General features: G+C 42.0%; 1 protein-coding gene across 20 annotated transcripts in view; it reads right to left on the reverse strand.

Annotated features, from left to right (window-relative positions):
• Positions 1–24,070, reverse strand: part of kcnt1b (potassium sodium-activated channel subfamily T member 1b) — a 77,680-nt gene that overhangs the window by 43,807 nt on the left and 9,803 nt on the right. For 11 of the 20 annotated variants that reach the window (XM_047591221.1, XM_047591217.1, XM_047591211.1 and 8 more), the window contains exon 4: positions 5,240–5,278. The exons of 6 other annotated variants lie outside the window; for them this stretch is intronic. In XM_047591221.1, the coding sequence (XP_047447177.1) occupies positions 5,240–5,278 (39 nt within the window). Of the gene's footprint in view, positions 1–5,239; positions 5,279–5,534; positions 8,338–13,961; positions 14,596–24,070 lie in introns of those variants that run through there. 3 more of the 20 variants (XM_047591219.1, XM_047591223.1, XM_047591222.1) reach the window with 3 other exon arrangements.

Below are 24,070 nucleotides of genomic sequence, written 5' to 3' on the forward strand. Positions count from 1 at the left end.
GACTAACACGTTGCTTCTGTCTGCGCCGCACGGTTACAACATTCAGCGAGGTCTGATCTGCTGCAACAGTCACGTGGAACTTTGTATTTGGCTGCACTAAAATCTGCCTAAAAACCCCACATTAAATTAGCACCAGTGTTGGCATGGCAACAAATGTGAACATTATCACATCACTCATCTCTGACCAACCAGAAAGTCTGAGCGGAGCCAACCGTTGTGTCGAGGTTTCTGATAAGATCCAAGCCTCAGGGCAAAGAGTCAGCGCTGTGTCCCATAATGCATCATCTGGTCCTGTTAACAGTATGACGAGTCCTTCTCATCACAGCCTGGTTTCATGGCAGCTTATGCTCTGCTGCAAACTCTGGCAAAAAAAAATATGGAAAATTTCACATGCACCACTCGCTGAAATGAGCCCGATATAAAAGCTGCAGGGTTTCTAAAAATACGACGCTAAAAACGAAAAAAAAATTAAAAAAGCTTCGGGATCTTCGTTATTCTCCGCTTCTATTCTGTTCTATTCTGAACAGCACTGGAAACTTCCCACGCTGGGAGTTCTCGTGCAGAAGCCTCATTACAGAACAAGAAGCAATTGTAAAAGCACCTTGTCAAACAGATACTGAGTCGTGGACTATCGAGTGGGGGCCAGTTACTTTAATAAGAGCTCGGTTTTCTACAGAGGTGCAGGTCCCGTGTGGTCGATGTGCACACAGGCTGCTCAAGGACCTGTATTACCTCGGCTCATTTTAGACCAAACACTTTGCATGAGCGAGTGAAAGTGCACTGCAGCAGAATTTATTATGGTTCAGCCTTGAATCAGCTCCTTTCAGATGCTGATTCAAAGCTCTTTATTATACGTCTTTCAGGGTCTGTCAAGAAGTTCCTCTGACATAAATGTGCAGCTCAAATAAAAGCGCTGCTCACTTTATTGTCGGCAAAATCATTCTTCATTTCGAGGGCCCCGGGCCTTAAATTGCTGAATAGCTGGATAATGAAAAGTCAGATTAACATAAGAGAGACGTTCATTGTCCATCAACGTTAAGAGACAAATATCAGACAGGATGCAGGTCAGAATAATTCAGCATCATGATGAGAAGCAGTTTTACAGAAGCACTAAAAAGGCCACAGAAATAAAGAAAATAAAGAAAAATTAAACAAAGTGAATGTGAAAAAATAAAGAACTGTAACTATGTTTGAATTTCTTTGTGCAAGAAAAACTGGAACTTATGTACTAAATGCAGACGAAATGATAATTGCAGGTAGTCTCACCTGCGAAATTTCATGCATCATTAAAGTCCAATTAAATCAAACTACTATGCATCTCATAACACAGGTATATACTTAATTTAATTAAAAGTATAGCCATTATTTTATCAAACGCATAAGAAATATACAGAAGAGTAATGAAAATACACTTGGCTATTTTGGTGCTTTAGGACAGCGGTGTAAAACATATGGCTTGCGGGCCAAAACCAGCCCACCAGGGGGTTCAAATCTGGCCCATCTGGAAACATTTGCTAAGTTCAAAACCTTAACTTGAGTTTCTGAATAAAAGCATCTGCTATTCCTATTTTTCTTATAGCTTTAGCTTTAAAAGTAACTGCTATTACTAGTTCATCCACTAGGGGGTGTTTTAGTAAGAGAACTAACCAGTGGCTTATTGCTCAACAAAGGGAGTTGTCATCATTTATAGGTTATTATGTTATTATTATTATTATTGTTATGCCCCCCTAAAATCAGGCTCTAAGTGGCCCCTGAACTAAAATAAATGTATGTGACACACCCACTTTAGAACGCACTTCATTCAAAGTAAATATCCTTTATCCATTATGAATTTGATCTAGTCTATGTCCTCCATAACAGTGCACTCAAACTGTGAATGCTCAGTCTGTATTACTGTTGCAATACTAAAAAGAAACGTGTGCACTTATTATCTGATACAAATTCTTAGCACGGTCGTGCAAAGTCCTGAGTAAGCGATATAAAATCTAGAGCAGACAGTCTGCAGAGGTCTCTCCATCTTTGACGGATGTGGTTGCTGAATATTCTGAGATGTTTCTCGTGCCCATAGTTGAAGTGAGCTGAAACTGTAAGTTGTGGTTTCTGATTGTGCAATAGTGGACCTGAAACCAAAACCTGAGCTTCCTTGTGACGTGAGAAGGCCTCTTTTTGTTTATCTGCTACTGCCACAAAAAACACCATCGTTATGCCAGGCGCTGCTTGAAAGAGAAACGAAGCTAATAACAAAATAAGGTCAATCACCAGTGGTGCTGTTCACAATGCAACAGCACGAGTTTGTAATTAGAGAACGATGGAGAACGAAGATAACGGGGATGGAGGGTGCACATGCTCATTGCTCCACGTATCCCCAAGATCTCAAAACAATTTCTAACAACACCACAGCTCCAGCAAACTCTGCTCTCAAGCCAAAACCACCAGTAAGTCATGAATAATCCACAGAAAAGGCCATTTTAAAACCGGTTCTCTTAAATTATAAACTTAATACCATTTCAAAAGATTACGTTGAATATGTATTTATTCTTCATCTAATCCATGTCTTTGTAGCAGCATTGAGAATCAATAGACCCATTCATGGTTTGTAAACAATGTGATGTTTTTTGGGGGGGGGGCGGGGCTTAACTGGAGGCAAAACTATAGCTAACACTACAGCTTGCAAATAGCGGTCAGCATATTTCAACGGACTGTTTTGGATGGAATGGATGAGGAAAACTCATATTTTATAGAATATATTAGTACATATATCTCTATTAGTTATTTAAATATCTCTGACTCATTCACCGACCTCTACACTCTCACTCATTGGATGGACGATTTGACCAAAGGACACAAAGGGGACGAAGTCTGGTCTGTCTTTATCAAGTGAAGCCTCTCCAACAAAGATATTACAAGAAATAAGTGGAACCACTGTGGAGAGTAACGTAGTAAATGCAGCTACCTGCAACCCTGAAACATGCAACTAATGTTGCATTACCTAGCAGTTAGCATTAGCATTTACATGTAACACTGGCCAAACTTAAGTTGTCTACGACTGACAGTGCCTGGTAATTGGCCTCCAAAAATACGACAAGATGACATTTTCATAGTTGACAGTGACAGTCTTCGCCTCAAGTTTCCCTCTGTTTCGCCTCCAGCTGACAACATAACGTCACAGTGATGTGGCCCATGAAGGGATCTATGTTTCATGAATCACAGATTTACAGGAGTCTCAGCCGGTCACAGTCAGCCACGGCCTTTTTAGCTTAACCCTCAGCCTTGAAGATCATGATGTGTTGCTTTTAGCCAAGTTAGCATCACAACCGTAATGTCCGTGTGTTAAAGTACATGATGGATTACTAGTTTGGACCAAAGTGCGTGTTTCAGAGGACACATCCTACGTTGCCAACTAAGATGATGGTGATGATGGATAGTCTGAGCTGCCATTAAGGCTCGGTACAGATGATAAAATGCTTATCAGATCACTGTGTGGGGAGGCTGCACTGCCTCCTGCCACAACACCGAGAGAAATACATCAGGCAAGATCATCGGTGCACCTCTGCCCTCCCTCTCATTTTCAACACCCAGGGAGTCACCAGCATCACCTCCCACCCCTCCTCCTTCAGGGAAAAGACTGTCAAACATCTTAAATCCAGCAGGCTGTCAGGAGGCTCAACTCTGCCCTCTAGAGCCTCACCCCCTTGGCCCCAACACACACACGAACTCTACCTCAGCCGTTTTTTTGCACATATGACACGTGCAAACGTACAGCAAAGTGCAGGACAGATTACAGACTGTAGAGGAGAAAACACGGCGCTGACTTTGACATTTGCTTTGTATATATATTTTTTTGGCCGGGTTAATACATGGAAGGTCAGGTGCAATTATTCAAATGAGGCTGCGCAAAATGAGGTTTGGCATTTTTGGTGGACTACTTCCTAACTGCAACCCAAATATTCGGAGCAGACAAACCGAATGATGAATTAATAGTGCAAAGTATGTGTTTAAATTTGCACAAAACATTAACAGAGTTTGAAGAAGGAAAGTCAATAAATCCCTCTGCAATATTCTGTACATTAGCGTTGACTTACAGTGGTTTTGTACCGCATTAAACATTTCCTTCACTACATTAAATGCCTTAGACTTGGACTTTATTCACCCACAAGGGTAATTACTTGGTCACAGCAGCTCAGCTGCACATAGAGCTCTGACGCCCACAGGAAACATTTGTACGGCTGTAGTATTGAGGCTGACGGGTCAATTGCTTTGTCAATATGCACTTCAATGGTCAGTGTTACCTCCATAAAAATGAATTCATTCACTCATTTCACATTGAACTCACCCAACCTTTAGATTTGGATGTAGATTATTTAAGGTTTACTTGGATTTGGCAAAAACTTGTCTGCATTATGATGCTTTGTTAATGTTTAATGCTCGAGGCTTTGACTGCATTGCTTTATGCAGCACATACTGTGCAGTATATTTCTGCAGTTTTTCTTTGGTTGCAAAAGCCCCACACATTTGCTGATACATTCTAGTTTATTCTGTTGTTTTTCATGCACCGCTGTGGAATTAGCTACGAGGCAAGCGAAGTGCATACATGGAGCAAAAAAAATAAAAAATAAAAAATAAAAAAAATAGCTAGTCTCTGCACCCTACAAGACTTACCACTTACCAGAGCAAATCATTTCAGTCAAAAGTTAACAAATAAAGCACAATCTTTAACAAGAATTTCAAAGCTTTTAAGGATTTTTTGTAAATATCACAAATTACTGATCGTTCACAGCTTTTGTCACCACATCAAGATGCTCGATTTCCCCAAAAGAGAATGAATTAAAAAACGTTGTCATGATCATGGGCTTAGCAGCATGCACAGTATACAGTGTTTCCCACTAATATTAGCTTAGTTTTGTTTGGGAATTCAAACCCTGATCTCACACTTGACAGTACTGACTAGCGTGCACATTCAGTCAAAAGACAGATAATTCTCCAGGAGAAAGATGATACTAAACACTAAAGCTGCCTTTTCACCATTTACTGTGGCGCAATCAAATGCAATGGAGTAAATATCTTCACCACAGCAGCTGTTGAAAAGGCAGCAGAACCCTCTGAGTCAGAATGACGTGTGCAAAAATATCCAACGTGAACAGCAGGTGCTTTGGTGCACCTTCAAAATTTTTACAATCAGTCCAGTGACCACCGCAGACACAATCCATGCCATGCAAGCATGATGCTGCCAGGGACTTACTGGGCATTGGTTGAGTCCATACTGTACTCCTCCTGATACCTGGACGCAGCACACATGGACACAGATAGGCACAGGTTAGGAAGAGAGCGGGGTGGCAGGAAAGCGGGGAAGGAAAGGAAAGGGTGAACAGCATGAAAAGGATGCCAAGTATTTGCATTCGTTTTGCATCTTGGCATCAGAATACAACCGTTTTACAACACTGAGAGAATCTGAAACGATTAGGAGCCAAGACGGAGTCACTGATATTGTTTTTTTTTTTTTTTTCGGAATATCAGTAAAATCATTGGTTACATACGTTTCGCTTGTCTCAGTACGTTGCATCCGATTCTGTATCTCACCAGTTGTTTCTTGGCTGCACAGTGAAGGTCAAGACTTCAAACCTTCAAACCCCACATGTGAGTAAATCTAAACATTCACAGCGGAGGTCGACTTTTATCCGAGCTTGACGTGGATGAGGTGTTTCGGAGCCGGTAGTTCACAAGGTGCATGCACTGCAAGCACTGTCGAATGCGAGGCTACGGCTAACCACGGAACAGATGGAACACTTAGTGCAAACCACGGGGGATCAGTGGACACGCCCTCGGGGTCAGTATCATATGGTTGTATTATTGAGAAGATCGTGGAGAAAGGCAAGTGTGTAAACACTGAGGGAGCTGACAAACAGAGACAGATATCGATTCCAATGATGGAGAAATAAACAGAGGGTCAAAGGTTGAACACGCAGTTTGATTTGATATAGCAAAGCTGTATAGATTAGTTTGGGAATCATCCATAGCTGTAGTTGTAACGAGTATACTGTAAATCTGAACAAAGTAAAGTGCTTCGAGGTTCAACCAGCATCTAAAAATATAAATTTGAGCAAAAGTGGATGACGTCTGCTGGTGAAAAGGTGTAAGGAACCTAAAAAGGGTTTCATTATTTTACAGGTCAGGCTTTGGGGCTAAAAAAGAAAGTCATCCCCGTTCGTTTATGGCTCTCTAAATGGACTAATGGCGCGTCCATTAATTTCAGGAAGCACTGAGGTCACAAGGGAGGTCCTACCCCTCCACTTCAATAAATAAACAAAAACCTCTGGCCACTTCAACAGCACACATACGAAAACCGCAATAACCACTTCTAGTGCATTATTACTTGATGACTCTTTCTACAAATGGTCGTGGATAAACTAAAAACCTTTAGTTTAATAATCCCAAGAATTAGATTCAATATCATTAGACTTACTGTGCTAGTGTCAGTTAGTTGTCAACCCCCGTTAAAGGTTTGCCCCGAAGTGAAGCATCTGTAGAAAGGATGCCAGGTTCACTGTACATAACAAAAAGCTGCTCGCTGTCCATTTGGTGGCTATTACAGCACTTTAATGAGCAATAAAGACGCAATCTGCTGCTAAGCTGCTAAGAGCTGGGGAACCGTTGAGGCTAAGGTAAACAGAGGCTCCCGCTTCGTCCATTAGCTTGCAACAGACACATTCACATCACAACGTTCTTTTCTGTGTTTCAACCACAGATGAAAGCCTTTCATATATACACGAACACATATACACGAAGGTAGCGTCATGCACAGTCTTACCTCAGTCTAATTAAGAATACAAACAGATTTTCACCTCCTTGCAGCTTTCTTGAATCCCATGGGTGAGCAGGGCTTCCGAGTCAACATGTCCAAATTGCCTTGCTCTTCTCTGGAAGTGTGTCCAGTCACATTCACTCACTGATCCGAAGTGGGAGGATCTAATCTAACACACATACATTCCCCCAGCTGCAGCAGTTTTCAAAGTCAAATTGGATTTGCTGCTTTCAGTGCGTTACCTATATGCAGAAGTTTTCCCTACTTACACCACCACACCTTTTTCTGAGATGTCTCAGTCGGCTCAAGCTCTCCTCTCCCAAAATATGACTAGTCGGTCCGGGCACAGTAACTTGAAGCCTGGTTGAAAAGGAAATCTAACAGCAGCATATACGTACAACGAGAAGCATGTCAATCCTTAACAACAATCCTCAGGCTCAACTCAGTCAGCAGCTGATCAGAAACGGGTTAGATTGGCATGACGCTGCTCCGCTTCCTCCCAACATTTCCTGTCTATCTCTGACATCACTACATTTCTGACTAACAGGGGAAAGCATCCATTAGCATCCACTGACACCTGAGCTCTGGTCGACAGCTAAAGCTCAATTCCATGGTACGATAAACTGTGGGTAACCATAGCAACAGCATCCCTACTTCTGAAAACAGGCTGAACCATGTGAACAAGCAACACATCTAAAGTTACTGGTCTGGTCTGGTGTAAGCACCATGAAAAATTAATTTATTAACCAGATTTTGCATCATCCAATATTTAGACACACCAATCAGCCACAACAATAAAACCACTGGATTTCTGGATGGAAATATTTTCTTTTTTCTTTCTTTTTTTGTTTTCCCCCAAAGGTTCTTAGGATTACAATGAAACCAGATCCAGTTTTGATCGTACAGGGGGCCTCAGGGAGCTCAGGGGAATGAGGAAAGATTAGATTACTCAACTACTGTTGCTTCACAATAAAAATATTGAAATATTTTATATTCAACTTCGATATCATTAGCCTTCATGCTTAACGATTCCCGATTTCGTCCCGTGTCTTTACATCCCAGTCCAGATGGTGGCAGTAACGCTGCTAAAAGTTGCCATAAAATGAAAGAAGAAGAAGAATCTTTGGACACACATCATTCAAATCTCGTGACGATGAAGAAGAGAGACTGAAACGGTTAAATGTGTGGCTTCAGTTCTCCAGAAGGAACTGTAACAGTGCAACGTGCAACTTAAACAGCACCGTCATTTAAAGCAAGGGCAGAAACACCATCAACATGTTGAAGCATTTGTAGACAACACACGGCATTAAATACCCCGAGCGCCATGTGTTGGACAATCTGTGATCAACAAGTGCAGTCGCTAAGTCCAGCAGAGCAGAGCTCGTGAGGATCCAGTGACCAATTTCCTATTTGTCTTATTACACAAGCTCTTATCTCTCATTTAGAAATTTCTATTGATTACACAAAACCACAAACGGCTACTTTTTCTAAACCAAACATTCACAGGACAAACTGATGAGAGAACCGATAAAGAATCGGATCGATAAGCAGAATCGATAATGGCATCCGTATCAATAAAATCTCCCTAAATATTGAACACACCAAGTTTCCACCAAGTTATATTTGGAAAATGGCAAGGGCTTTCATGGACGCGGCCATCTTGTTTTCTGACTTTCTGATAGTATCGATACCAATGCCAGTATCGGTATTGGATTGATATTAGCATGACGAGGTCGATGCTTTTTTGCAGTTTCTCTTCTATGCGTCCATGTTTGTCCTGTGTTTTACCGGAACCATAATCAACTAACTAAAGGGAAAATTACCAAGTTATTCAATGATCATTTCAAGGAAAAGTATCAGTATCGGCTATACTAGCCTTATATTTACTTGGTATCAGATCGAGACCAAAATTCCCAGTATCGCCCCGCCTTAGTAACTGGACGCCCTTACCCTCCTATGGTCATAATGTTACGCCTGATCGGTATATATTAGCAACAAACAGCAAAGTGAGCCCTGGAAAACAGCATTAACTATTATTTGATTTTCTCTGATTCATTCTTTTACATCCCACATTTGAACCAATTCCATCATCTAAGCAGAGCTCTGGCCTCCTTTTCCTTTGCATCTTGCAAACCCAGATTTCAAACATCTATCCTGGTGCTGTTTTTCCAAGGTCAGATAAATTTGGTTTTAATGGGGTACAGGTTTAAATCGAGTTCAATTGGGCGAACCATGAGCCATCCTTGCTTCAAATGAGGCTGCTCATAATCGATCTCTCTGCTAAATAACCTGGAAGCAGGGAAAAGGAAAGTGCGATGCGGTAGATGGTTGTATTTCCATACTTCATTTATCAGCAAACAGAAAGCATCTCATCTCTCCGGTGCATCACTCGAAAGCCTCTTGATGAGGAATTATATAAAAGTTAATTACATTTAAGGGTATGTCTGGTAATAAAGCTATTTGTAATTTGCAAGTTTCTTCGTCTTGGTTGAATGAACAGCCTTGATGGACAACATGCGATTCACCCCCCCCTACTCCCAGATGACTACATTAAAACCCCTCATTAAACCTCAGGCGCTCAAATCAAATGAGAGTGCGATTGTTCCATGTCAGCAGGGAGCTATAAATAAATGACAAAAAAAAGATGGGGGAGGACACAAACTGCGGAGGACAGTCAGTGCGATAAAAAATGTGAAATGTCCTCCAATCATTTGTAATCACGGTGTAATTGAGCAGCAGCGAGTATGAAAAGAATTTAAACGCTAATTAGCTGGAAAACTGCTTTCTTAAACTGCACATAGAGTCTCCTGCATCACTGTGAGAGAATACTACCAATAAAAGCATGCACAAAAAAAAACAATATTCAACCATAAAGTGAGCACATAACAGCTGAGAGTGTAAATAAGAAGAGGGCAACAGGTTCTTTGTCAGTTTAAGTGAGCTGCTTCTCTTTTATTACATCCAAAGTAATCACGGTATTTAGTAAGACTTACCCCATTACCTCCCCACTGTCCTCCGGCCAAGATAACGCCGCCCTTAATAGGATATTAAGCTCACATATCAAGGCTTAAAAGCATCTAAGGTGTGTAGTTTACTGCAGAGTCTGAAGATCCTAACTGCATCAAAGTGTATGCAGCGAGGTTATTGCCTTAATCCGACTTTAACTAGACAGTTTAAATGCATGTAAACACGTTACTCCAATTTTCTCCAGCATGTATACGCCTTAGTTGGACTTTAACTCAACGACGCATGTGCTGCAGAAGAAGAAGAAGAAATAAGCTGAACTATTATCCATCTGGTTGTTGTTTGAAATGCCGCATGAACGACTCTTGCTTATTATTATATGACTCAATAATCGTAAAGGGGGCCGTATTAACCCGACACATATCGCCACCTAGTGTGGAGGAGGACAACATGTTCCCGTCAGTTATTCGTTTTTCTCCGTTGCATGTAAACTGGGACAAGGACCACATTCACATACTAGCTGGACTTCTTATCCTGCACAAGACCTTTCTGCATGACATCAGAATGAACAGTGCAAATGTAAAAAAACACAAAAATGCTTTCATTAAAACTCTTGGAGCTCCAATCGGTGCATGTAAAGCACTATTCGCACGGGACTAGTTTTAGTCTGTAATATGTTATTTTTAAGAGATTTTTGTGTTTGATTTGCTTAATAAGTTTAAGATTAACAATCAGCAGATAAGTCAGGTAGACATCTTTTTTTAAAAAAAAAAAAAAAAAAAAAAACCCTGACGGCCTATAAAACTTAAAGCATCCTGTGTAATATAATGGTCTCGTAGCCTTAATGAGAATATGTATAATAGCTCCCACTGGGATCCAAGATTCAGATTCATTAGGACAGGCCAGACTCTCGAACACAAAGAAGAAGACAATGTGGCAGCAAAGCCAGAATAAATCTGCACGAGTTCATCAAAGAAGTCTGATTTGGCCTCTTTATTTCCTGTCCTCTTGAGACGACCCTGTGTACACAAACACAATGAGGATCCCTAGGTGTCGTAAATTATGCTGAAATTGATTAATCATTTCTCGGCTCTGTGTGTTAGCGGAGGCCTGGGTCATCGATCCTCTCACTCGATCCATAGCTTCTCGCTCTTGAGCCAGCTGGACACAAATCCCACGCTGGTCACATTTCACGACCTGGAAGTCTCTCCGGTTCCACGCCAGACCAGGTCCTAGCAGACAGCGCTGGACAGAACTTTACTCCCAGGGAGAAACACCGGTTCATTCAGCTCTGCATGTTTGTCAATGAAGCTTGATTTGATTTATGTGACAGGATGAAGACAAACCCTTATTCTTTCATTCAAGAGTAGCAACCTAATCATACATTTGGACATTGGTCTGGAGTCGGTTGCCCATGGCAACTGACCAATTGATGTAGTAGGTTTTGCAGCCCTAATCATTACTGTGTATTAGATTTAGCAAACGAAAAGTCTCTAGGATTTCATTGCAATATGTTCATAACCTGGCGCCGTCCAACATATCTGAACTGACTGGCAGCTCATTCACAGCTGGTTGTAAGACCGGGATGTCATTTATCACTGCAAGCAGCTACAGCAACACGAGCATCATCATCTCCATCAGTGTCATCCTCACACATATCATACTTTGTGCTTGTTATTTACCCAAATTGAGACCTAAGATTAGTAAGACCTAAGAACGTCTTCATATGTGGACATAAATGTACTTATATGTAACAATACATAAAACTTATTATTATTTTAATACCTTAGACAGAATTGCAAACAATGGAATTCCAACGTCCTCAAACGAGTACCTGCTAATTAGCAACGTTGTAGCTCGTTACCTTTGACAGAATTTGTTACATTTGAGGATAATATCAAACTAGAAAAGTTAAAAAGCATAAACAAGTTTCAACCATAGAATCTGATGAGGTATTTTACAGTCCCTCCATATCTTTGCTATTTTTTTTCCTCGTTGAGGTTCTTCAGTCACCTAAGACGAGGATGCTCCACCGCCATCTTCACCAAATCCATTCTCCACATTCATCTCTACATCCCACAAATTGGCAGTTAAACCCGACTGTTCATTTTGCACCGGACCAATCGATGCATTGGGTTTTAAGGTCAAAGCAATTTGCAGATATTGTGCATTGGATTAAATAATCAAAAAGTCTTGGGTTGCATGCAGTATGGCCATAACCAGCAGTGTTTAACTTCTCTGAGCTCAGTCCTTCCTTCCACATTCAGACCATTTTTACCGCTGACTCACAGACATTTCAAAGACCAGGGTGTTGTTGAATGCTTGAGCAGATCTTCAATTATAACTGCAAGCGTCAAGCATCATCTCCATCACTGTTGTCCTCAGCACAGCACAGAGGACCCCCGGCTCCCCTCTACCCTCACTCCATGACTTTGCAGACGCCGCTACCTCTCAAGGACAAATAAACAACATTAACTCTTCTCACCCAAGCCACCACCTGTGTGGCCTCTTGTCCTCATAAAGTCTCACAAAAACACCAAACTAATGAACAGTTTCATCCTCAAAGGTGTCCACTCCCTCTTTTTATTTATTATTGTGTAACTCTGTCCATGAATCAAACTGTTTCGTTCCCACTTCTTGTATTTTATTCCTCCTAAAAGCACCACAGTGATAAGTATCTTGCAGTTTCTTTGCATCAACTTAACCTCAAACACTGATAAAGCTCAGTCAGCAGACGAGGGAGGGAACCTGAAGTCAAGCAGTCATATTGTTCTTGCATTAGCAGACGACTGCTCCTTAACTAAAGGAGACAGTAATGAAGACAGAAGCTCTGGAAACAAACCCTGACATCCTTTAAGACCTGTCATCCTTTACAGAGGTGTACGCCTTCAGCTTCACGGAGGACTCTGGCTTCAGCTCAAAGAGAAACACTTTAAAGTGTACACACTGTATTCAGCGAGCGTCAGTCATTAATTGGAAGTTAAAGTTTATGAAGAAGAAAGAAGAAGGGAGGGCTGACTTTTTACTACTGTTTAAATATATTCCACACAGCAGCTTCATGGTCAGATGCCAGATACACTGCCAGAATATTTTCTCAGCAACACTGACAGGCTGCCTGAGATTGATGTTGAGGTATTTTCCAGTGCACATATATACTATATCACACAGTCCATGCTACAGCAAATGCCCCGTATTTCAGAATAAAACTGATCCAACAATCTCCAAAATGTCATGGTCCTCGAATAGACACAAGAAAGAAAAACATGTGCTGTAAATATTGTGACGAGAAACACTGCACCAGCACCACCAGCAGCAGCAGCAGCAGCAGCACTGGCTGTGCAGAGGTTTCTGAAACGCTGCCAAACAAGCACAGTTATTCTTTTTTCAGCCAAACCAACCTCACGTAACCTGCAGATAATAGTGCCCATCTGAGCTTTAACAGCGGCTCCCCAGTTCTTTTGTCTCTCCGACATAAATCGAGTCCCTCAGTGGTTACAGGTTCAGCTCATTCTGCATAAAACCACGTCTCATTTGTCTACCAAATAGAAGCAGAGTGAGAGCAGATTCTACGGAGGAGTGCATGCATGTGCTGAAATAGAACGTGCTCTTTATTTTAAACATGAAGGCATGCCAGCATAATCTCCCATGGTTTGCATTTTTATTACATCCATCTCTTTGGTTGCTCTGTATTATAAATAACTAGCTGGTGCAGTAGTTCAAGCATATAATAATAACACTGGGACTGATGGAGTTGTAAAGGGAATGCAGCATCCACTGAATTATGTAATCACTCCACACTGCAGCCACAAATCCCAGGGAAGCTGGAAGAAAAAATGACGACAGAAGCGTTTGCAGTCATTCAGATATGTGTCATGAACCTGATTCTGAGAGAAGCGCTGCTCATTTTACTGTTTAAACCCACGGCTGGGAACATTCAGCACATCATCCAGGTGTGTCGCTCACAGTGCAACACATCTCCGTGGGAAATATCACTTAACGGGTGGGCAGTTTTACGATAATGGGGGTATTGATCACGGCGCAACTTTTGCCCTGCGGATGATTTCGCGCTAAGTTATTAGGAAGACTTTGTGCAACGTGCGCTCGCGGCATCGCGTTATCTCGAGGATGGTGCGTGCGTGCGTGTGTGCAGGCGAGCCGCATTCACAAATTCACAAACACGCGGATCTGCGGCAGCTACCTTTGGTCTGCATCGCTCCCGAAAGAGCCCATGGTTCGGAGAGGGCTGGAGGGGTTCACCCAGGTGGGCTCGGGGGTTTTCTGCACGTCGGTCTTGACGTCCGGATCGATCTCCGAGGGCGAGGGCGTCAGCTTGGCGCCTGCCATGCCTCCAGTTACCTGCAGTTACCTCCAGCTGACGGCGGCCGATACGTTTCCTCCTCCTCTTCCTCCTCCTGGTGTCAGGAACGGACTCGGTCAGAGAAGGACGCCGCCGGAAAATCGCATCCCGGTCTCACTGATGGTGCGCGAAGGCGGAGAGAGCGCGTCTCCCCCCCTGCATCGTCACGGGCTCCTCAGACACACTGAGGGAGGCATGAGCTCGTCTCCTGCTTATAGAGTCTTTCTCCATCCCTGGTGGAGGTAAAGAGGTCTCCGCGAGACTGTGCGTCGTCACCAAGTAACGTCAACCTCTCGACCAACCCCACGGGCTCCCCGACGACTTGCATAACTAAGACATCGCATCTAATGATCCGCGATGTCTTTTAATCAGATAATCGACGTGACAGCTCCGAAGTCTCACGTGCTCGTCATTGGGACCTGGGAATTATTTCAGTAACTCAGAGGAGGGTGGATCAAACAGTCCTGGGCAGAAAACTTATTTCTGCAGCTTCTCTCGTCTCGTCTACTGAGACACTGCTGATGAAAACCCTTCAGATAAATGAGGACGTGGAGTGGCTGCTGCTGATTGTGGGGGAAAATCCTTCTAAGTTAATGATATTGCATCTGTCATTAGCAAAGCGAAGTTAGATTTGCTTCTAGGGGACACATTAGCTAAATAAAATACTCATTTGCAGAAATCAGACAGATGGTAAGAGATGTTAAAGATCCTTAAATGCACCGCAAATGAAAACTAGAAACTGAATCGATTTAAGTAAGAGTGCAAAATGACTTTTTCTGTTCCCCAGTGACAGAAAGAAAGAAACCACAAGATATTCTCTAAATTTTCACATGATGGATGTGAAGCTTCTGACAATCTTTCAATGCCACAAGGGAGATCTACATGATATTAGGAAGGTGGTTATAATGTTTTGCCTGATCAGTGTATCTGAAATGATCAGCCTCTGTTGCGGACTGGAGTAATAAAAAACATCAGATCAGATCAGAGATATAAACATAGACTCTCAGTCAAACGTTTGGACACAGCTTCTCATTGAACTGAATGACAAAGTGTGTCCAAACGTTTGATATACCAGTTATCAGATAACCCGCTGAATGGAGAGAGTGTTTCAGTCAACAGAAACCTAAAGATAGAGCAAGGGAAGAGGAGCAGTCAACCTGGAGGAACAAGCCCCTACACGACATCTAACACGGCAAACTGAAGAAGTCGCTGATATCAAGAAAACCGAGTAATGGCTGGAAAATCGCTGGGCTGACAGACAGCACAAGGAGCTAATCATGGCAGCACAAGAACAAGCTAAGTACAAGAGCCATAGAGGCCAGGATCTACCAGAATAGATCAGACCCAAGGTGCAGACTGTGCAAAGATGCCCCTGAGACCGTCCAGCACATAGTAGCAGGGTGTACGATGCTAGTTGGGTTAGCGTATATGGAGACGCAGAACCAAGTGGCTGGGATAGTCTATAGGAACATCTGTAGCTTGTAATGGAATAGGAGCAACCACGTCTCAATGGGACCCACCTCAGAAGGTGGTGGAGAACAACAGGGTCAAGGTTCTGTGGGACTCCAGCTTCCAGACTGACAAACAAACATGTCCCGGCTAACCAACCTGGCTAACTGTAGGTGATAGATGTGGAGATACCATCTGACGCCAACATCGGAAAGAAGGAACACGAAAAGGTTGAGAAGTACCAAGGTTTGAAAGAGCAGCTGGAACGGATGTGGAAGGTTAAGGCGAGCGCGGTCCTCATGGTAGTATATATATATTATATTCTGTAAATTATGAATGCTTTCAAAAATAAAAAAATAATGATTGTTTATTTTTATCAATTTACAAAATGCAAATTAAGCAACAAAAGAAAAATCTCAGTCACGTCAATATGTGGTGTTACTTCCCTTTGCCTTCAAACGAGCATCAGTCATTATAGGTTCACTTGCCCAAAGTCGGTCAGTGTTTGACCAAGGAAACTTAAATCTGAAGACGTCCAGCAGAGAAATCAGCTCAGAGCTGGTAGAAACCAGTGGGACCCAGGTTCACCATCTACTGTCTGGAGACCAGAAGTGGTCTTCATGGAAGAGCTGCAGCTAAAAATCCATCCCTCTGATATGGAAACAAGGCCAAGAGACTCAGCTATGAACCAAAACAAAGGAACTGGGCTCAGAAACATGGGGGCAGGTGATCTGGACTGAAACATGTGTCTGTAGCAGAAGACAGTTTGTTCACTGAAGAACTGGAGAGAGCTACAATAATGAGTGTCTGCAGGCAACAGTGAAGCATGGTGGAGGCTCCTGGAGAGTTTGGTTCAGGATTAATGGTCCTCAATGCTGAGAGATACAGGACGATACTGATCCATCATCAACACCATCAGGGAGGAGGAGGACTGGCCCCATTTATTCTGCAGCAAGACAAAGAGCCCAGATATTGATTTGATTTAGATTTCTCTTCCGTTCATTCGCTGCATTTTGTTAATTGATGAAAAGTAACAATGCTTTATAACAATGAGTTTTGAAAGCGTTCTTAGTTTACAGCATTTTTTTTGCTCCACTTCTGCCTAAAACCTGTTGCACAGTTCTATATATAGTGAGCACAGTAACACCTGGAGCAGTGGGAGATCATGCACGGCATCCAGGGAGAAGTCTGGGGAGGTTTTAGGAGCTCGCTCACCACACCTCATTCTATTTTAATTTGTTTATCCACTAACACAGATTGCAGTGCTGAATCACTGCTAGTTTCGCTAGAGGCCATTTTAAGGAAGCCACCGGACACAAAAAAAACAACAAGCAGGTGTATTTCGGCTACAACCAGCAGGTGTTGGTTGTAGCATTTTGTAACCAACAGGAATCTAAGGATCATTAGGTCTTTACACCATTTTCTGCTGTGATTCAAATTGATTCAAACATTTTCTGACAAGCCTGGCTAGTCAAGGCTTTCATTTATTCATTTATTTATCTGTGGCATCAACGATCGGTTGATATTTCCCATCTTTTCGTTCATGAGCACGATCTCACAGGCCTGTGATTTCTAATTTAGCCGGAGCAGCCGCACAAGGCTGAACTCCCATTAGTGATGCGTTTCGGAAACGAGGAACACGCTCCACGTTACATTCACTGCAGATGGCAATTTTGAGTCCAGCCTCTGGGGAAACGTGATAAATTCTCTTAATAGTAACCGAGGGATTAGAGGGGTTGGGCCTGCAGATACGTGGCTGCACATTTTATCCCAGACTGAACACAAGAATCTGGGAGATAAAAAAGAAAAACAAATCTTCCACAACAGCTGATGCAAACATGCAAATAACTATTCTGTTGGTGTTCTAGGATAAAAGAGGATAAAAGAGGCTTGAAACTAATGCAGTTTAATAACACAGTCCTTCAATGAACCCTCACGTCCTGACGTTTGGGATTTACTGCACGACTGCTTGGGTTTGTGTTCTCTTTTTGTTTGCAGTCTTTTGAGAGGTGCATGGTCATTTAGAGTTGCTGTTGAACTATGCTGCATTAAACACAGAGGGATAAACAACGTGGGCAACGTGATTAAACAACATCCCTTCATTACATCCTCCAAAGTTGACGGCGCCTGAGGACCTGGTTTTAACGATATTCTCCACATGCACTCTCATACTCTAACCAGCATTATGTTTTTACAAAAAAACATGCTGACAAACGAACAGCGAGGTGTCATTTAACCAAACAGATGAGCTCTAAGGTCTGAGCTGAAAGCACCGCACTAGTTCCAGAGGAGTATTTAAAAGAGTTCAGGTCATAAAGAAACAAAGGACAACGAACGAGTTGAGGAGATGTAACAGATGTGAGCGATAGGCAGAGAGATGTGTCTGCAGCAGAGGAGCAGGTGTCGTAGATTTGAGCACAGAGACGCCTAGTGGTGAAGCAGGGAACTGCAGACATGATCTAAGAACAGACATCAGAGAAAGAGAACCAGACCTGAGCCGGGGCTGGATTATTAAATTCATTTGATGTCTAACGGCAGACACCGATGAAGGAGCCTGATGTCGGGTCGTACAAACGCAAACACTCTCTCTGAACCTGCATCGCAACCGGAACATGACACAAAAAACTGGTGCAGAAAAGTCAGAACAGGAGAACAAATCTAATTAAGCTGCTTCGGGTTCTCACTGTGTTTATAAAGGGCTGCGAAATGCACAGATTTGACATGTACAGAACGGTAAAGCCTATTAGCCTGCCCCGCACGGCTGGGGAAGAATTTCCCTTTCAAATACGGAGCAGAATAATGAATCACGTCTGCAGGATGAGTAACTTCCAGCTACTTAGATGAAGGAAAAAGCAGAATAAAAGAGAAAAGGTGCAGGGGGAGAGCTGGCGAACGCAGCTCCACTGCTGACACATGATTAAGTCACTAAAATGAAGTGATCACATCATGGGATAAATATTTAAAGTGTGCATTATTATGTAGATTGATCAGCTACAACATTAAAACCACTGACAGGAGAAGTGAATGACATTTAAACCATCTTTTGACAATTCATTGTTCTGCTGGGAAACTTTGGGACCTGGTATTCATTCATGTGGATGTTACTTAGACATGTAGCACCCACCTAGACCAGACCAGACCCCCCCTCCCATAGCAATGACACACCTTCCCCAGCAGGAAGCAGCCTGACACAGACACACATACAAAACGCTTTAGGAACAACTAAAAAAAACAACAACAAACAAACATGAAAACATGTTAAACAGCACAAGGTGTTGACCTGGCCTCCAAATTCACTAGATCATAGGTCTTCAACAGGGGGTCTGCGACCCCTAGGGGTCTGCAGATGTACTGCATGGGAGGTCGCAAAACCTTTGGTTGATTAAACGTTTTCTCCCACAAATTTTAATTTCTTTAAATGCACAATATTTTTTATAAATGGACATATTTTATAAATGGAGGCAGAAGGCGTTATCTTTCAGTCAGCACTTTGCTCATTTAGCTCACTCCCATTGACCGACTACTGAATAAATTAAGTAAAATAAAATAAAAAATATTTGAATACAAAAATGAAAGCATACATATTGAATGCAAAAAATTATAATTTTATTTTTTTTGCCGAGTTTTATATAGTGCACATGCAGTAGGTAGGTGAAGATCTCTCCATCAGATCTCCTGCACTAGATCCCAAACTGATCAAGCATCCAGATACCAGACACCACACCCTCAGAAGTCACGAGCCCATTCTCTGATTAGTCACAACTGAACATGATATGAATTGGTTTAGCCCGATTCAGCCAAAGCCACTGATGGACCAGATAAATTAGCACCAGGACTTAAAATCCTCATTATCTGCAGGCGTGCCTCAGCTTCGTGCTCCGTGCTGCAGATGGGCGTAGAGAGCTGCGATAATGCTTCCTCTGTCAAAACATATTAAGGCAGAGAGCTGGCGCTGCTGTGGGCGAGATGTCTGCCGGTGCACAGCGAAGCCAGAGAGGAGGAAGGAGTCTAGCCAGGGCCGCTGGCAGCCTCACACATACACTCAAGCACCACGCACACACACACTGCAACGCTCCCGCTCTCTGACGGCCGCTTCGCCAAAGGCACATTCAAGCAAAAAGGTTCAACTGCCCGTTTACTGGCCGTTACCTCACCGTGTTCCCGGCCAGAAATAAGGATAACCGTGGGAATGTTGACATAAGACGACTACGCCTGAGCCAAGGGTTGATCCAAACTATTTATATACATAAAAACAAAATATTCTTTAAAGGAAATCGCTGAATGACCTGACAATCCGTTGTGCAGCAGCGTATTTATTCATACAGGCCAGTCTGAGTAAAATCCTGGATATATATATATATATAAATTTGTGTTTTCTTCCTTTCTGAAAACTATTATTGGTTCCCTTTGAAACCTCCCTGATGATGCAATTATTAGGCCTCTATAACGACAACATTTCCATGAATAAAACAAGCACAAAGCCGTGCTCCTCTTTCCTTTTGTCCACATTTACATGAAATGAGGACAGTCGGATTATAAATTCCAGCTCATTTACATAGACTTAGATGGAAAAATCTCATAATATACATCCAACGTTTGATTTCCCCTTCAACAATGATGTTTAACTCACAGTCCAGTCTAAACAGTATTGACCGTTGTATGTTATTATGCCCACTTGGATCATATATCAGAATAATTACTTTTCAGTGTTGCACAGGATTTGAAATAGCAAAAGATTTAAGGCCACACGTTCTTTCATTTGCATTATTTGCACAGTGTGTTGCATAAAAACCAACTTGGCCTGAATGAATTACGTACAATACATTAATGTTTTATATGGAAAACAGAAAGAAATCCCTGAAAAGTAAATATTTTGTCCAGAGACAAGAACTTTGTGCTTATTTTAAGAATTAATTATTTTAAGATTAATTTTCTTTGTAGCAGTCAAATTGTCGATTGTTTTGTTTCTTGTGACGGTATCTTCAGACCTCTGTCTATATAATCAGCTGGGTTAATTGGTGCAGGTGTGCAAACTGACCGCGTCTAAAATAAATCAGCATAAGGGACAATCTTAGTCTTAGTGTTGTTCTTAGTCGGTGTCGATGCACTTACACCTGCACTTATGGCCAGACACGCGTACAAACCTTTCATACCAGTACGTGAGGACAGTGACAAGGAAGCCACTATATTCTCAGCACAAGATGATTTGATTGAATATAAGAACATTTTGCTTCTTTCTAGTGATGCTGTTTCTGCAGTGCAGTGAATAGAGAATCATCAGGTGATTGGCAGAGAGGTATTTAAAATAAATAAATAAATCAATAAAAAATCCTGCCTCTGGGCTGTTTGCCAGAATAATACTGCAAATCCATGATCAGTGAACCACGGCCCATATTGATTATGAAACATTTTAGCGATTGCCTCGGCCAGGACGAGAAAGGAAAAACCAGCCAAAGACCCCGTATAAACGGAAACACGAGGCCGTTATTCAAGCGTCTTTGACCTTTAACAAAATCAAGTTTTTAGGTAAATGAGTGGAAGGAGCAGTGTTCTGCATGTTCTGACTAACTCCCCATCGCCCCATTCTGTGTTGACAACCTCGTCTAAACGCCTCCATCATCACAGCTGCTTATTAAACTCTGACAGTCCGGCCCCACCAGCGCTAATTGAGTTGGCAGGACAAACGACGCGAGCTTAATGGTAAATGCAGCAGAGATTTCCAGGCTCAGCTGTGACGCGGCGTCTTAGAAGAGAAAACCACAATCTGATTTATTCATTTTTTCTCTCCGTGAGGAGGAACCCTCCCTTGAAAATTCCCTCTTTACAGCCCATCCTTTAATTGTCCCTCTGAGAACGTAATGTTCCACATGATTTCATCCGCGTGCTAATAAAAGCCCGTTAGCAGGAGCTCGTTCTTTCCTGCTGAAACATGTTGTGAGTCTTTCACCAACACCTCCAGTCAGTTACGGGGAAATAAATCTGAGCAGAGACTGCTCTACAAATTGAGTTTTTCAGGAACGCAGCACGTAAACTCTCCCTCATCTCCCTCGCCGTCATTTTCACCATTTAGACATTCGAGTTTCTGCTCAGCGACGCCACGAATCCTCAGCCCCTGCTAGGATGTGACTAAACAGTGTGTGTTTAGCGAAGCCTCCGACGTTAATCCTTCCACCAGCATGTCAAACACACACAGCCACTCTGCCGCTGATGGGAGCAGGTCTCACGTGATGATGTCGTTGTTGTTATGTGCGTCGCTGACGCTGATGACTGGTGACGCCTGGACTCCGAGAAACCAGGCCTGTCACCAACACTCACACTCATCAGAACTTTAGGTGAGAGAACGTTTGGGACAAACTCTGAGATGAGACACGAGATGCACCTGTCACAAGCTTCGATGCCGTTAAAAGAAACATTTCTACATGTTTAACTCGATCTGAGGCACTGGTGGGATATAGACTACAGGACAAAATCTCTGTTCACACGGCCTGTCCTCTCGTATGTAGGGATGTATTTATGGTTAGACTTTGAGTTTAAAGAGAAAGCAAGTATAACTTAAAAGGAACAGAGATCTTAAAAAAAAAAGATTCAGGACTAAACTTGTGCTTCTGTGAAATAAATCAGTTCATGGAACAATCTGAACTTAGAAACCAAAGAATCCAAATCAAAATTTACATTTAAAAGAACAATTAAGTATGTTAAGAAAATATAATGAACCATGTTAGTTTGATTGTGTATCTATTATAAAAGATCTCCATTTTTTTGTTTGTTTTGTTTGTGTGATGGAATTGTATCTTTGGAGATAAAATGGAAACGTGTTGGTCGACACCTAGTTTATTTCATTTTATTCTATTCTTGCTGATTTTTTTTTTTTTGCTATTTTAAGTTCTTTGTAAAATGATTCTTGGGGTAAAGGTGCAGATTATATGAGATTCTTCTTCTTTCTGCTGCCTTTCATTCAGATTTAAATTAGATCGATGAATGAATGAAATAACACTAAAAACTTAACCATTTTCCTCAGTTCATATTTGGGGCGAACATTGATGTTACCAGACCACTGCTGAATAAATGTCAAAAGTAAAAAAAAACTAATTTGTATTATTCACTTTAACTCTTTGGCTCTATATGCCATGCTGTTTTTAAGGCCAGAGGAGGTTAATTTGAAGTAAAAATTGTTCTCTGATGAGCTACTCTATATAATAATAATAAAATAATGTTTATTTTGCTGCAAATTAAACTAATGAAAGATCTTTTATGTAAAAACTTGATCTCACTTCCAAACCAAAGAAAAAACAAATATTTTGCTCCTGACATTTGAGTCAGAATACGATGCCTCTCTGCTTCTTATCATTTAATAATTCTCACTCAACAGTTTGAACCTTTGACCGGTCGTATATGTAGAGATAAACATGCTCTTATCCACATGGTCCCCAATGGTGACGTTAAACCTGTAGGAGTCACACACCACTGGAGACTGGAGACCTGTGGCTGTGCACCAACTGATTTAATTTCCCAAATTCATGTGACAAATAAAGGTTCTGATTCTGATTTAGATCAACGTGACTCTAACGTTCCTGAGTTTTTGTGTTTCTCTGGCTCCTCCTCCCCCTTCGCCTCTGTTCTCTCTCTCCATCTTACACCAGCCCGATAAATTCACTCTGATAGAAATCATGCCAGTGGCCTTTCCTGCCACAGAATTAGTGCAAACAAACAGCTGCTGTTGCATCAGTGCACAGTTACGGTGCCGTATCTGTCTGGGTCTATAGACCCCTTCACTGTTTGTAAACAACGTCATGTTTCTAGCTGGAGGCAAACAGAGGCTGCAAACAGCGGTTAGCGTATTTCAGTCGACTGTTTTAGCAAGAATGCACAAGGAAAACACACGTTTTAGAGAATATACTAACACACTCACTCCCAGAGTTGACTCTGACTGATGGGACTATATTCACCGACCCCTACAGTCTCACTCACAGGATGGACAATTTGACCAAAGGACACAGAGGGGACGAAGTCTGGTCTGTCTTTATCAAGTGAAACCTCTCCTACAAAGATATTACAAGAAGTAAGTGGAACCACTGTGAAGGGTAATGTAGTAAATCCAACTTCCCTCTGAAACATGAAAATAATGTTGAGTTAGCTCGCGGTTAGCATTAGCACTAACATGCAACAAAAATCCCCCAAATGACGATTAACTTAACGTTTCAGTAACGATTTATTCTAACCCATAACATTATCCAGGCTGAAACTGATGATGCATCACATGTTAATCTAACCTGACATGAAGTGAGTCCGTTCAAATCAGTCAAACCAAAGGTGTCTATGACTGGCAGAGGCTGGTATGTGATTAAACGTCAAGTTAGTGGTTTAGATTTTTCGATTTTGGCTCCAAAAAAATACACGTTTGCCTCCAGCTTCCCTCTGTTCTGCCTCCAGCTAACGTTGTGACATCACAGTGACGGAGGCCGTGAAGGCGTCTTACTTTATGAACTTTATGAAGCTAATCT

This window comes from Mugil cephalus, chromosome 8 (genome assembly GCF_022458985.1).
Source record: "Mugil cephalus isolate CIBA_MC_2020 chromosome 8, CIBA_Mcephalus_1.1, whole genome shotgun sequence".
Taxonomy (NCBI): Eukaryota; Metazoa; Chordata; class Actinopteri; order Mugiliformes; family Mugilidae; genus Mugil; species Mugil cephalus.